Source organism: Citrus sinensis, chromosome 3 (genome assembly GCF_022201045.2).
Source record: "Citrus sinensis cultivar Valencia sweet orange chromosome 3, DVS_A1.0, whole genome shotgun sequence".
NCBI lineage: Eukaryota > Viridiplantae > Streptophyta > Magnoliopsida > Sapindales > Rutaceae > Citrus > Citrus sinensis.
In genome coordinates, this window is record NC_068558.1 from 81622 (window position 1) to 97304 (window position 15683).

Here is a 15683-nt window from a genome sequence, read left to right on the forward strand (position 1 = left end):
TGGTAAAGAAGGCGAACGGCAAGTGGAGGATGTGTGTGGATTTCACAGACCTCAATAAGGCGTGCCCAAAAGACAGCTTCCCTTTACCAAAGATCGATCAGCTAGTAGATTCAACGGCTGGACATGGTCTGCTTAGCTTCATGGACGCATTCTCGGGATACAACCAGATCCCCATGTACGAGCCGGATGAGGAGAGCACGGCTTTCATCACTAACCAAGGTCTGTTCTGTTACAGGGTGATGCCATTCGGTCTCAAGAATGCTGGGGCCACCTATCAAAGGCTGGTGAATAAAGTCTTTAAGCCCTTGATCGGGAAAACCATGGAGGTGTACGTGGACGACATGATCACCAAGTCCAAAGTCCCGAAGGAACATGTCAGACATCTCGAGGAGACGTTCGAGCTTTTGAGGAAGTATAAGATGAAGCTCAACCCGGAGAAGTGTGCTTTCGGGGTCGAGTCCGGGAAATTCCTGGGATTCATGGTGAGCCATAGGGGGATTGAAGCAAATCCCGAGAAGATCCAGGCGATTGTGCAAATGACGTCTCCTCGAAACCTGAAGGAGATGCAGAGCCTCACGGGGAGGTTGGCGGCGTTGAGCAGATTCATATCCAAGGCTACAGATAAGTGTCAGCCATTCTTTCAAGTGATAAGGAGGGGAAAGAAAACGGAATGGACCCCAGAATGCGAGGAAGCCTTCCGGAACTTGAAGCATTACTTGCAGCAAGCTCCGCTACTGTCCACACCGAGGGATGGGGACAAGTTGAATCTGTATTTGGCGGTATCTGATCGGGCCGCCAGTTCCGTTCTGGTGAGAGAGGAAGAAGGAATTCAGTATCCGATATACTACACCAGCAAGGCCCTGCTCGACGCTGAGACCAGATACCCAACGATGGAGAAATGGGCACTGGCCCTTGTGGTTGCTGCTCGGAAGTTGAGGCCGTACTTTCAAGCATTCCCGGTCTCGGTAATCACCAACCAGCCATTGCGTCAAATTCTGCACAAGGCGGATGCCTCTGGTCGGCTCGTCAAATGGGCTGTAGAGCTGAGCGAATTCGACTTAGACTATAAACCCCGCGCGGCGATAAAGGCCCAGGCAATGGCCGATTTCATAGCTGAGTTCGCGGAGCCCGAAGTATGCTTGGGTCAGCAAGATGCAGATGTAGGCAACGACGAAACTCAAGTATGGCAGATATCTGTGGATGGGTCATCAGGAGAGCGGGGTTCAGGAGCAGGGATTGTCCTGGAAGGCCCAGAGGGGGAGGAGATCTCTTATGCTGTAAAGTTGGAATTTGCAGCCACAAATAACCAGGCAGAATATGAAGCCTTGATAGCAGGGCTGGAATTGGCTAGGGCCGTGAAAGCGGACAGAGTTAAGATCAGAACCGATTCCCAGCTGGTTGCGAATCATGTCAGTGAAAGATTCCAACCAAGAGAGGAGAAGATGGAACAATACCTAAGGATAGTCAGGCAGATGATGGGGAAGTTCGAAGCAGTGGAGGTGATACAAATCCCCAGGGAGCAGAATAGTCGAGCAGACATTTTGGCTAGGATGGCAGCCGTCGCCGACCCAAAAATGCCAAAGTCGGTCCCCCTAGAAGTGAAGTCTCGCCCGAGTATCGAGCAAAATTTGGGGGTGTTGCGGATAGAACAAAAAAGCTCGTGGATGGACCCGATAGTTTCATACCTTAGAGACGGGGTCTTACCACCAGATAAGCTACGGGCTCGGAAGATTAGAGCTCAGGCCTCGAGATACACGATGATCGATGGGGTACTGTATCAACGAGGATATACATTACCGTTCCTTCGGTGTTTGGACGATGACGACGCGGATTACGTGCTGAGGGAAGTGCATGAAGGAATTTGCGGGAATCATTCTGGCGGGAGGTCCCTGGCCCACAAGGTTCTAAGGCAGGGATATTTCTGGCCGACGATGCACCAGGATGCGCAAAGGAAGACCAGGAGCTGTGCAAGCTGCCAGAGTTTTGCGAATTTCTCTAACCAACCACCAGAGAAGCTCACCTCCATGGCCTCCCCTTGGCCATTCGCTCAATGGGGAATTGATCTGATCGGCCCATTGCCAAAGGGACGAGGAGCAGCAACACATGCAATAGTCGCTATAGATTACTTCACGAAGTGGATAGAGGTAGAAGCCTTTAGCAGGATCACAGAGAAGAAAACAACAGACTTCGTGTGGAGAAACCTGGTCTGTCGATACGGGATCCCATATGCCTTGGTAACGGATAATGGCAGGCAGTTCGATAATCACAGCTTCAGGGATTTCTGCCAGAACCTCGGGATAGAGCTGAAGTATTGCTCGCCTGCTCACCCCCAATCGAATGGACAAGTAGAAGCAGCCAACAAGACAGTCAAGAGGCTTCTGAAAACCAGGCTCGGAGCAAAAAAGGGTGCGTGGGTTGACGAGCTGTCAGGTGTGCTATGGGCATACAGAACAACCCACAAAACCGCAACGGGGGAGACACCGTTCGCTTTGGCTTTCGGACATGAAGCGGTCGTGCCGGCTGAGGTAGGAACGACCACACACCGGACAGATCATTTCAATGAACAGGAGAACGACGAGCAGATATGTTTGAATCTTGATCTGCTAATGGAGAGGAGGGAACAAGCAGCCGAGCGATCAGTCACTTACCAACAGAGGGTTGCTCGGTATTATAACCAGAAGGTGAACATACGGCAATTCAGGGTCGGAGACTGGGTACTGAGAAGAGTGAATCAGAGCACCAAAGATTCGACTCAAGGAGTGCTGGGACCGAATTGGGAAGGGCCGTATAGAGTCAAGCAGATAGCGGGGCCCGGAGCTTACAAGCTGGTTCGCGCGGACGGCCACGAAGTGAAACGCCCATGGAACGCAGCACACCTCCGAAAATACTTCCAGTAAGACTTGCTCACATTTTAAAGCAACTTCTGCTCATGCTGTCTATCTTTTATTTTTATGTTTTATGTCCGAACAATTTCATGTAAGTCAAATCCTGCCATTAATGTAACGTCGACGAATTTTATTCGCTTGAAACCGAAAAAAATCCTAAGGCATGCAAAGGCTCGCCAAGTCTCAGAGCCTGTCTTATGGCGAGACAGAAGCCAAGCATGCCAGGATCTGCTCGGCCACGAGAAGGCAGCAGAATCCAAATCGTTTGAAGAAAATCCTGAGGCATGCAAAGGCTCGCCAAGTCTCAGAGCCTGTCTTATGGCGAGACAGAAGCCAAGCATGCCAGGATCTGCTCGGCCACGAGAAGGCAGCAGAATCCAAATCGTTTGAAGAAAATCCTAAGGCATGCAAAGGCTCGCCAAGTCTCAGAGCCTGTCTTATGGCGAGACAGGAGCCAAGCATGCCAGGATCTGCTCGGCCACGAGAAGGCAGCAGAATCCAAATCGTTTGAAGAAAATCCTAAGGCATGCAAAGGCTCGCCAAGTCTCAGAGCCTGTCTTATGGCGAGACAGGAGCCAAGCATGCCAGGATCTGCTCGGCCACGAGAAGGCAGCAGAATCCAAATCGTTTGAAGAAAATCCTAAGGCATGCAAAGGCTCGCCAAGTCTCAGAGCCTCTCTTATGGCGAGACAGAAGCCAAGCACGCCAGGATCTGCTCGGCCACGAGAAGGCAGCAGAATCCAAATCGTTTGAAGAAAACCCTAAGGCATGCAAAGGCTCGCCAAGTCTCAGAGCCTGTCTTATGGCGAGACAGAAGCCAAGCATGCCAGGATCTGCTCGGCCACGAGAAGGCAGCAGAATCCAAATAGTTTGAAGAAAATCCTGAGGCATGCAAAGGCTCGCCAAGTCTCAAAGCCTGTCTTATGGCGAGACAGAAGCCAAGCATGCCAGGATCTGCTCGGCCACGAGAAGGCAGCAGAATCCAAATCGTTTGAAGAAGATTCCCAAGGCATGCGAAGGCTCGACAAAGTCTCAAAGTCTGTCTTAGGGCCAGACAAAAGCCCAGCATGCCAGGATCTGCTCGTTCGCGAGAAGGCGAGCAGACTCCGAAGCATTCGGAAAGTTTTCTACGGCACGCAAAGGCCTCACCAAGTCTCAAAGCCTGTCTTACGGCGAGACAGAATCGATCAGCGTTTCAGACGAAAATTAATTCATGAGTACGACACGAGATAGTAATCAACAACATTTTTATTAATGGCTAACAGAGGGGATAAATTTCATAAACGTTGTTCATTACAATACAAGAAGAAATATATCAAAAAGATGGTGGATCAGTGAGCCGAGCAGCATCGGTTGGCTGGACCTCCTCGGGTGCGGGAGGGGTATCACCAGTTGCGTCCGGGGGGGTGCTCGCCTCGCCAACATCAGCAGGGACTGCACGAGGAGGAGAGTTACCCTCCTCAATCACGATCGGCTCTAACCCCTCGGCATCTTCCTTGGCCGCCTCCTCGTCCATATGTTGAGCAACACCAGCTGCAAGGTCATCCATCTTCAGATCAGGGTGTTGCTTCCCGAGGACGGCCATGATACAACGATACGAATGCCGAAGTCCCTGGTCGTACTGGTTGTCGGCCTCCCTCTCCAAGTTCTCTACATGAGCTCGGTGGGAATCGCGGAGAGATTCGAGCTGAGCCTCATACATAGCCCTCTGCCCTTGGAGATCCTCCTTAACCTTGGTCAGCTCCTCCTCGAGGGTAATGGCTTTTGCTTGAGCAAGGGACTCTTGCTCTATCAGCTTGAGGTTCTCAACGTTTAGCTCCCCCGCCTTTTTCTCGGCAACGTCAGCTCTGGTCGTCGCCGATTGAATGTCCTCCTTCATCTTCCTGTCGTAACGGCCAACCTTGGCCTTATAGTAGGTGGCCATGCAGCTGAGATGGAAAGCATTGTACTGCATGGCTCCCACCAGCTCGCCCAGGGTACAACCGTCAAAGCCCTCCAGGTCCTTCTTGCTCACGAGTTTAGACAACTCATTGAGATAGGGAACCAAGTGTTCTGGTCGGCTGTCGGGTAAGCGAGACCGAGGCACAACAGGTGGAGAAGAGGAAGCAGGATCAGTGGCCGCTCTACTGGATTCCCCGACTTTAGCAGAGGCAGGAGGGAGAGCCTGCAAGGGAGGAACCTGCTGCACGATGTTCTTTCGCTTCGCAGCGGGAGCATCTTTGTCCTGGTCCCTATCGGTTGTTGGAGGCCGAGAGCGTTTCCTGGTCAGAGCTCCAATCACTGCGTCCTCCATCTTATGGCCAGGAAGTATCAACCGAGACTCGAGGAAGTTGTATGTAGATAGCAGTTCTCGGCTCGAGCAGGAATTGGCCAATACAGCCTCGACCCGTTTAAGCAGACCAGGTCGGAGCGGGAAGTGAACACCCCAGGAAACTACAGCACAAACAGACACTTGGTTAGAGACAAACCAATACAGCAGGAACAATTATGGATACAAGACATCTAAAGCGAGCAGGCAACCTGGGACCGTGAAACGGGGTGGGACGCGACAATCCTTCCCGTCTATTTGTGCAACTTGACCCCAGGGACCCCCAGCAAAAAAGAATTTCCTCTTCCAAGTCCCACCACCACCAGTTGGAAGATCAGTTATGGGTTTCCTGCTCTTGGTACCAGATTGGAAGTAGTACCAGCCGGCATCTTTAGGGCTGCTCTTCAGCTGGTACAGGTGCTTCACCTCATCAACCGTGGGCTCGCTTTGGCAACATCTGTCCCACAATATGAACAGACCAGAGAGCACTCTCCACCCGTTGGGGTTCAGCTGACCAGGAGCCAGATTTAGCCCGTTAAGTATCCGGGCAAAGTAAGGCTGCAAGGGACACCTCAGCCCATACTTAAAGCTCTCCAGATACAGGGTAACGTATCCCCTGGGAGGCCGGCTAGGTGTATCCTTCTTTCCTGGGATCCTAAGAGGTATCTCACCAGGAATACTATACCTAAGTCGGAGGTCATTGAGCTCGTCGAACGTGGTCGTACACGACATGTAATCAATGGCATAATTACGCGACAAGGCTCTACCCCCTACTGTACCCCGTTCTTCTGGTCGTGATGCTCCTGATGGGGACGCCTCACTAGAATCATCCCCTTGACCCTCACTCAAGGTGTTCTCCGATCCAGAAGATCCTTCTTCATCGCTACTGTCGCTTGAGGAGGTTGTTTGGGGAGACATCCTCCTAGCGCTAGTACCAACACTAGACCTAATGGGCTCTAAGGGGATCCCGGGATCAAAAGCAAAATCAGCGGGCAGACTAGGCAAAAAACCTAGTTCGTCGTCACCAACCTCAACGACCTTCTCCTTACCCTTCGACATATCCTAAGTTCTAACCAAAACACCACCGCCAACTACAACCTCAAGCAAAGCAGAGAGAAAGGAAATTACCTACAACTAACCAATACCGAAAAAATATAGAAGAAATACCTGAAGCAGGGACTCGGTCAGAGAGAGACAGGGATGACAGCTTTGGCGCCGAGGTTCATTCGCCGGAGAGACAAGAATGGAGAAAATGACGAGTTCGTGTTTGAAGATTTTGGGTTTCCTTACTGAGAAGCAAACTCTTGGGCTGCCAGCATTTAATGACGCATATTCCGAGAATCCCGTAACCGTCGGTTTGAAATTCAAATGGAGGGGGGGATTTCTGCCACGTCACCTCGTCCGCAATTAAATGCGACATGACTCCTGGCAGCCTTTTCCAAACCCACGCGAGCGAGTACTATCGAGTTTCTACTGCTGGTCCACTACATTACCCAACACCAGAAACTGGGGGACCGGTGTTTGGGAGGGATACTGTTTGGGACAAATGCGTCGAAGGGACCAGGAACGACGAGCAGACATCTGATGGCGGAGTTCTGCGAACCGGTGTTTTCCGTTAAAGCCTGGCGCGTGGAAGAACAGGAGCAGAAACATCCTGCTCGTCCACGATGTTGTCGTCCGCGAGGCCAATTCCTATAAAAGGCACGAGGCCATTCCGGCTAGAGATCGAGAGGCGAGGAGACCCGGTCGACGGCAGTTGGCAAGACGTGCTCTCCAGCACGAGAATCTAGGCACGACAGCCACACTTTCCCCAGAACCGTGGCGTAACACGCAAGGTCTCACAGAGCCGTGGCAGCCACGCTTCCCCTGAACCGTGGCGTAACACGCTAGATACCATGTTTTGCCCATAACGCAGCAGTTGGAGTCCCATACCGTCTCGAAAAGAGCGGAAGACTGAGATTCAGAGGAAGCCTATAAAAAGGTAGCCAACGAAGGTAAAAGGGTTGGCATTCTTGAGAAAAGGGGAGAAAACCACAAGAAACGCCATAAGACCTGTGGCAAGCTTTTCCCGAACCTTCATATCTGACTTGAGCGTCGGAGGGTTTGCGCCGGGAAAACAACCGGCGTACTCTGACTTATCTGTGTACGCAGGGACCTCCGGAGAAGAAGCCTGGCGAGGAGACCTCCTGGTAGTGACGAAGTTGATCGAGCAGAGATCCTGATCGTAGAACGAGGAGAACCGGAATCTCGCATCAACAATAATAATAATAATAATATTACTATACCTCAAGTAAAAACCTTTCGAAGTCAAGGAGTATTCTGGAGGCAGTCCATTATGCGTCTGTAATCTCAAGTCAAATAAAGCCACCCACTACGACTATATTACCACTACATGGCCATGTTTTGTTTGCTACATGTCAATCCGCAAAGTCACTGTCGCGCACCCTGCCGTATCATGTCTTTCTCTTTTCGTCTTTCATATACGATCTGCTCTCCTCTTCAATCAACAGAGTTGGTAAAGGGTTTACCAAGCCTGGTATGATTAAATATTTGGGTAATTTTTAAAAAATTTATCTGAGGTTTGAGATTGTTACAAGTAGATGGTTAAAATTATTTTATTTGTAAAAGACTCTTTATGTTTTAGTTCCGTTTAATTACCGTTTGACTAATTGGGGGCATTATTGATATTTTGTATTGTTATCAAAGAGTTGCCGTTTTATTGCCTTTAGCACTGTATCAAAATGGGTGAAGTTCCTTTTCTCTCTTGTTTTATTTCGTCTCTTTGGTTTCATCTTTCTTCTCTCTCTTTGATTTTCTCTCTCCTAAGTTCAGGTTCTTTCCCTTTGTCTAGACACCAAAACTCTCTCAGCTGATGTTCTGAACTGCACCGTGAAGACGACTGCTCCTGCTACCTTGGCCAACTTCATGGGATGAAGCCGCAGTTGCTTGTGGAAGCATCGAAGGTTACTGACGCTGTTCAGTTCTACAAGACAGCGTTTGATGCTGTGGAGATCAACTGCAACATGGAAACCAAACGAAAGGTTGAACAAGAGCTCAACTCGAGATTGCCGGCTCCATTTTTCTTGTCTCTGACTTTTCCGATGATTCTGCTGCAGCTAAGAATATGGGAATCGGATGCGTCCTCTGCTTGGAGATTGGTGATGTTGAGGCTGCCCTCGCCAAGGTTGTGAGTGCTGGAATTGTTGATGAGGGTAAGCTTGCTAAAGGCAACAGCGCGTATTGTTGTGGGCGGCTGGGCGCGTGGAAAAGGTCAAGGATCCATGTGGTTTCACATGGCTCATTTGCTCTCCGGTCAAGAAGGACACTGACGTGGAAGCTTGAGAGTGGCCTGATCTGATCTTTAGATTGTGATCTACGATTACATATCACATAACTCTCTTTTCTCGTTCGTCTTTAATGCTTTGGATTAGGCGATGTATAGTTATAGGCTTGACGATGTTGCTGAATGTAGATTATGATGAAGAATGTTTTTTTTATCAATTTTGAAGAAATTGACTAGACTCAAAAAAAAAAAAAAATTGAATGGGTGATGATGGGATTGGTAGTAGTTGCTATTTCTTCAATTTTTTCTTTTTTTTTAGGATTTTAAGGAAATTTTGATAATTTAAATAGGATAAAATAAATTTTTTAGTTACTTAAGACATTGTAATTATTCAGAATTGATAGAGGTAAAAATGTTAAAAAATAGAACGGTGATTTTCGCGCCAAGGATTGCACTGTCACTAAGGATAATTTTGTCTTTTCAAAATCAATTACCAATCAAGAAAAAATTTAACTGACGGTAAGAAAGTTTTTACAAATAAAATAATTTTAATCATCTACTTATAACAACCTCAAACTTCAGAAAAGATTTTTAAAAACTACCCTTAAATATTTTCTCCCAAATTTTTAATCAGTTAGGCTGTCAAAGTCATTGGCTCATTGCTAGCTAATTTTGATGTTTGGAGGCAGCGGCGAAGCCTCTTGTGAGCTACGTGGGGCCAAAATTTATTCAAAAGATTGTTGTTTTTATTTTTAATAATATTTCATTTTTTCTTTTTACTTTTTAATATATATTATATTCGTCTCAACCTCAACTCATTTCTCCTTATCTTTCCTTCTGTACCTTCTGACTTTCATGATTACAAATAAATTAAAACACAGTATTGTATGCTTGAATTTTACAATACTGGCTCCGCCCAAGTTTGAAGGTTAAGATTATTAAATTATTTCATTTTGATGGAATTACTTCGTATGCAAACAAAGTGCGTCTTTTCTTCTAAGAGGTTCACTGTTGCTTGCAAGTTGCAACAATGTAAATGTGCTACTTAGTCTACTACTTGTAGCGTCCATTACCAAATCAACAACAGAAATAGAAAATGGATGAAGGTGGTTGGCTCTCTCTGGAAAGTGGGTAACCTGCCTTCCCATAATTTGAAGGTTTTATTTTGGTTACAGTTGATATCGATGGAGGGAGGCAGCTCTCCGTCCACATTTCACAAGCAAGCAAATTTAAGTAAGAATATTGATGTGCAAGTGCAAAGCTTTTTTTTTCCAAACAAATTATTTGAATTGAATGGCTCTGTTCTTGCAGCATTTTATGTATATATATAGCAGCTACATGCTAAAATATCAATCATTGAACAAACCCAAAATAATTGGAGGTTGGAACAGTCTCCCGTCTTGCACAAGTCAGCTCCAGCCAGAGCATGAGGGAAAAGCATTTCCCTTTGTTCCAAAGACAAATGATGACACGACAACCAAGGCTCACATGTTCAAAGGAGAATTACTCCTACAATGTCTAAACACCAAAAACGCTGCTGCGAGCAAATAGGAAAAATGAAAAGTGTACAAGTCTGCACTAGTGTGGTTTCTATTTAGATGCACCTGTCCAGTACGTTTTGGCAGCAAAAAGAATTTTCTCAGGATTAAACGGTCCACTCTCATGATCCATAATCTGGCTCTTCCATCTCATTCCTTCTGTTATACTCCTAATCTTCAGAAGCATCTCTACTGTATCCCTAAATATAACTGTCCCTTCCGGCCTCAGAATTCTATCTATCTCCAAAAGAATGTTGGTAATGTCACACCTTCAGTGCACAAATTAATAAAAACACCAGATTCAGCTAATAGTATATAACACATCACAACTTGTAAAAGATGAAAACGCTTGATTATTAATTAAGCATATGGAAAAATATTTTCCCTTTTTTTTTTGTTTAATTTGTACCTGTCCTGGTATATGCTGAACACACCACTAGCATGTATAAGATCATACGTTCGTGGATATGTCGAAAATGCCTCACACCAATCTTGATATGTCCCAATGAGACCCCGTTCATATATTGCGCCCAAGGTGTCTGGATTTGAATGAAAAGGAACCACATTCATAACCCACACTGGATATTTTGACATCGCAGCAGCAAATCCCCCAAGATAAGCATTCATGTCCATTACATTCCTGTATCGTCCTTTGTGGAAGAGACCATCAATCTTTTTGTAATATGTCATCCTGTCCTTCCATAGTTCATTATCCTCTCGGAGCTTTTCAGCTGTGATGCCTGATAATGAACCACTACTAATTCTGGGAGGGACCGAAAACGCCCGCTCGGGCCATTTCTCCAATGCACCACCAGCAACTTCATCTGAGCTGCTTACTTCTGGGAGTGGTGTTATGCAAGCTTCCATATCTTTGTACCTTTTTTTTTTTTTTTCCAATTAGTATGAAAATAAGGGCCTTAGTTAACAACAACAAAGGTATAAATGTATTGTTCTAAAATAGACAAATGTAAATGTCAATTAACGATTTATTGGTGATAAATTACTAGAAATACTGATCATGATGAGAGAGTTACCACTTACCAAGCAGTATCTGGATTGTCTGGTCCGCATATTTGGGGGGTTTTATAAACAACTTTGCTCTTATTGCAGTCAATATGGTTGATGGGCTTCTGCCAAATAGCTAGATCATTCTTTTCTATCAGTTTCTTCCAGCAGAGGCGCTTGGCAATATCTTCAATAGTGTCTTGTTCTTGTTTCAAATCTTCTTTGGTTCTTTCCCAGCCTCTCCAGTATTTTTTCCAGTGGATAGGAGGTCCCGAGAGAATCCAATAACCACCAGGCCTCAAAACTCTGTCCACCTCGAGTAGATACAATCCATCTGTGCATAACATTTAAAAATAATATGTAAATATAGTTCATTAACTCTTTAGATGGTATGTTTGTAATTGCAACGTTGTATGTAATGTCTGGCTAGTAGCTACCACTGAATAAAAGAGTAAAGAGGTACAAGAGTTAATGTTGAATTCTTCTATAAATTAATTTATTTATTTTGTTGTATATTAATTGCAGAATATATGCAGAACATCAACATATAGCAATCTCCTATATATAAAAGCAGATGACGGGCATCGGCAGGGCACACCCTACCGTACATATACCAAGGTATTAAGCAACGAGAGCAGTGAGCCATATCAAAAGCCCTAGCTGGGTAAGGAAGCCGCTTAGAAGAGATGACGCCAATCATAGCAGGAACTCCCCGTTCGAGTGCAAATTGTACTTGTGCTTCATGTGTATCCCTTGGGGCAAAAGACATTGTCAGGATATCCCTCTTCAGAAGGTATGCTCCCCAACTTGCAACCTTAATTAATTTAACATGATAATTAAAGAAGAAATAAAGGTGATTAAGTATCAGCTTATCAAATAAGGACAAGATGAGATAACTAATGTAAGATTGTTATTACATACACCACAGCCTGTATCAACTGCAGTTCTGATGTTTCCACCAGTAAGAGGAATTAGCTCATTAATGTTGTCAATATAAGCATCAGCTCCATTAGGGAAGGTGGTACCTCCACCAGGGAATCTGAAACGGTGACCTTCCACTTGAATCCAATTCTGGCCGGCTTTCTCTATGCTGAGCTCCTTATGGGGGATATTGTCATACCAGGCATAGTCTCGGCTCTGAGGCCATTTGAAAGGGGTTTTATATTTTGGTGGTGCTGGTATTAGGCAACGTAGGAGCTCTTCTGATTTAGGGCAATGCCGCTCCCTGTATTTCGCCATTTCTCTATCAAATTTCCTTGATCTCACTGGATCTTGGCAAGGTGTGTAATCACTGTACGACATGTCACAAGGTGGGAACTCATGCAATGAAACAGTACTGTTGATTTCAATTTGATGATGGCTCTCAAAGTCTAGGGCAGCTGATGATGAAAGTGATGACGGATTCAGTTCGCCATCCCCGGCTTGAGGGGCATTGATATTACAACTCACTCTAGTAGTGTACACTTCAGATTGATTGATAGGAGTAGTGGTTGTCTGCCAAGCTCCCAAAACATAAAACAGTATGCAGAGGCCACTCACACCTAAGACCCATGTGAGACGTTTTCTCTTTGATTCCAGCTGGTGAGGCTTCGGTGATCCACTGTACTCCTTAGCCATCCTTAAGTCCCTGCAATTAACATAACAATAATAATAATCATCATCATATTTCAAACAGAACTTGGAAGCTGAGCCCAGAGTCCTGAGGGAGACGCAAATTAATGGCTAGCTGGAACAAACTAGTACTCGTAGCATGGCCATAGCCATACCCATAGCAAATTATACTATATATAGTGCGAAGCAATTCACTTACTTAAGTGCTCAAACTTTACCTTTTGTATCATATTCAAGTCAACAGGTGGACAATGAGATTTCTGAAAATAAAATTATTGGGTCCCCGCTGTGTTTATTATGTTATGGATACCAACGATAGGAGGAAGCTGATATCATGAATAATGAAAGCTGCAATAATTGACACTAAACCAAAAAAATACAAAGTGAAAATAACACGTTGATAAAAGGAGTGTATGTATCCGATCGAGATTAATGTGTTGGTGAATGGTGACTGTTATATATTATTTTTGTCATCATTTTGTTTAACTTCTTTTATCTAAATATAAGTGCTCAAAATAACAATTAATTAATTAATTAATTAAACTTTCACAAAACCAAATGAACTTCTGCAGAACCTGTCTTCAGTTTAATTATTATTATTATTATTATTATTATTAAGTCAAGACACGCACGTAGCCTTTAAAGTTATCCAGGAAACCCCAGCAGAGAAAATAATCTATGCACGCGTGCTTGTAATAATAATAATAATTAAAATTTAAATTTCCCATTCACCAAAGATAAAAAGGCATACCTGAAGAAGGTGAGTCACAACTAACTAGAGTCCCCGAGTTTTCTAAAACAAATATAATATTGAAGCAAATTAAACAAGGAACTCTTTGAGTGCCCTTCCTAATACTAATAATTAAGATGTTACGAATATGAAGCGGAAGGCTCCATAAAACTAGGGGAAGCAGGTGCCCGGGGAAGGCAGTGGAGAGAAATAGAAGAGGGAGAGAGAGAGAGAGAGAGATGGCATATTATAATTTTAACAATAATAATAATAAATGGTATCATTCGCTTCATTACCCCCAAAAAAAACGAAAAAGTCTAAGGTCTCCGCCATTACAGGAGGCACAGAGTAGCTACTCAAACGAAGTCTAAAATAAAAGAAAAAAATATTTTAATTTTCTAATTAGCCCCATTAAATTTAGTAAAATAGTCACTACAAAATATAATCCCATAAAATTTAAATTTTGACTTTTAAGAAATATAAAACATATATTTTAATTAAAAATAATGATAGTCCATTACTCAAAATATTTTCTATTCTAAAAAATATAGTTAATTCTTCTGGTTTATATAATAATAGTAGAACGAACATTTTCAGTAATACAACTCATGAAGAATCATTTTTGGAATTGGATAGGATAAGTGATAGTTTGGTTGTTTATATAAGAAACAAAAAATTTAATAATATTGATAATGAGTCTATTGCATAATATTTTTAAAATATAAAAATGCGTAGAGATTAATTACAAATATTTTATATATTCAAAATTTTAATTTTTTATATTTTACTATTATCTAATTTAGCCCCCGATAAATTATTTTTCTAGATCCGCCACTACTCAGATCTTGTTCATTTTTTTAGACTTCGTTTGATACAATTTTTTAAGTATAGCTTATTTAAGTAGAGTTTTTATAAATAAGATTTTTATTAAAAATATTTTAATTATTTGGTCATCAATAAAAATTTTTATTAAAAATTTATGAAATTATTTCATTAGATAATTTTTTTAAAATTATATTATGAAAATAATAAAATAAAATTATCAAATAAGTAAATGATATTTTAAAAATTTTAATATTTAAAAAAAATTCAATCTCTACTTTCAAAAACTCAAAATTTAAATTTTTCTTAGTAGAAATAAAATAATTTCTTTAAACTTTAAAAGTTCTATTAAAAAAAATTAAATAGTAACAAAAATTATAATAAAAATTTATGTGATTAAACAAATACTTGTGATCGTTAAATAAATTATACCATTAAATAAAAGTTTACACGAATTAATAAATTAATTTGTATTGTTTTTTCCCCAAAATTGGTGGCAGATATAGAATTGGCGGGACAGCACGGAACGTACGGGGAACAAATTAACGACAAAGCACCAATTCAGCGTTTGCAGTCGCAGGAGGAGAGGAGACTGACTAGCCTTTTTTCCCTCTCCTCTTCCCTGATTTTTAGCCCCATCCACTTAATCTGACATTACAATTTTTTTTTTCATTTTTTTTGCTTTTTTGGGTCTATAAATTTTATTCCTGTTTTTATTACTAGCAATATTAATTAGCCGTTACTAGCCAAATTTCTGACTGCTGCATATCATATATATATATATATTGGTCCTTTAATCTTTGTATGTATCTAGCTTGTTCTAGCTTTATGATTGACACAAGCTTAGATAAGTTCAACTTGAGCTGTTGATCACTTTTCCTATGTCTATGTGCATATTTATCATTGTTATGATGTCTCTCATTTTTTTTTTTTTTGGGGATAATGGTATTGTTGGTGACAAAGATTGTAGCATTAAAGCAGTATTATGGTGGAGCTTACGTACATATCTAACCAAATTAAAGAAAAGAATAAGAAAATTGTCGTGAATCATATTGACAAGTATTCAAAGTATGCAAGTAAATAATGTAAATAATTAAAAGCTAAAGGAGCCAAATGAATAATATATGGAATATAAGCTTGCACAGAGAGTGATTAAGCTTTCACGTGTTCGATTCTCGGTCTCTAAATTATATTTTCATTTACGAACAATTGGTTGCTATTTATAGCTTTTGATCATGCTTCAAAATTGTCTTGTTAAGAACTTTGCCAATAAAATTCAGTGGGATAAAGACTTAATTAAGGGAAACAGAATATAGTGTGCATGTGTCCAGTTTAATCTTCTAAGTTCTTCTTAATAAAAACCAGGCTCTTTCTTATTAGTGGTCTTTTTGATGAGTGCTCTTTCTGATGGTAACATGTATCAACTTGATAATCTAATCAGTTGATGCAAACAAATCCAATATGCTATCTCCTCAAACATTGATGTAGGTAGAGATTTAGT

The 15683-nt window shown here is 42.7% G+C and overlaps 3 protein-coding genes across 5 annotated transcripts; 1 reads left to right on the top strand and 2 right to left on the bottom strand.

Annotated features, from left to right (window-relative positions):
• Window positions 1-4076: 4076 nt before the first annotated feature.
• LOC107176698 (uncharacterized) lies at window positions 4077-6754 on the bottom strand. Its single transcript, XM_052436491.1, has 2 exons — window positions 6361-6754; window positions 4077-5318 (listed from the first exon to the last, which is right to left on the bottom strand). Exon 2 carries the CDS (start codon window positions 5176-5178, stop codon window positions 4201-4203), a length of 978 nt encoding a protein of 325 aa, XP_052292451.1. The 5' UTR covers window positions 5179-5318; window positions 6361-6754; the 3' UTR covers window positions 4077-4200.
• A 1369-nt stretch (window positions 6755-8123) lies between these two features.
• Window positions 8124-8551, top strand: LOC127901206 (uncharacterized). The gene is made up of 2 exons (XM_052437926.1): window positions 8124-8211; window positions 8310-8551. The coding sequence occupies exons 1-2, from the start codon at window positions 8124-8126 to the stop codon at window positions 8549-8551; spliced, it is 330 nt and encodes a 109-aa protein (XP_052293886.1).
• A 1174-nt stretch (window positions 8552-9725) lies between these two features.
• LOC102618426 (probable methyltransferase PMT18) lies at window positions 9726-13711 on the bottom strand. 3 transcript variants are annotated; one of them, XM_052435670.1, is made up of 7 exons: window positions 13382-13711; window positions 12849-12993; window positions 11941-12646; window positions 11623-11833; window positions 11056-11353; window positions 10424-10891; window positions 9726-10283 (listed from the first exon to the last, which is right to left on the bottom strand). In XM_052435670.1, the coding sequence occupies exons 3-7, from the start codon at window positions 12634-12636 to the stop codon at window positions 10067-10069; spliced, it is 1890 nt and encodes a 629-aa protein (XP_052291630.1). In that variant the 5' UTR covers window positions 12637-12646; window positions 12849-12993; window positions 13382-13711; the 3' UTR covers window positions 9726-10066. The 3 variants fall into 3 exon arrangements, with proteins under 3 accessions (XP_052291630.1, XP_006476235.2, XP_052291629.1); XM_006476172.3 differs by lacking the exon at window positions 12849-12993; XM_052435669.1 differs by having other exon boundaries at window positions 12849-13711.
• Window positions 13712-15683: the final 1972 nt, after the last annotated feature.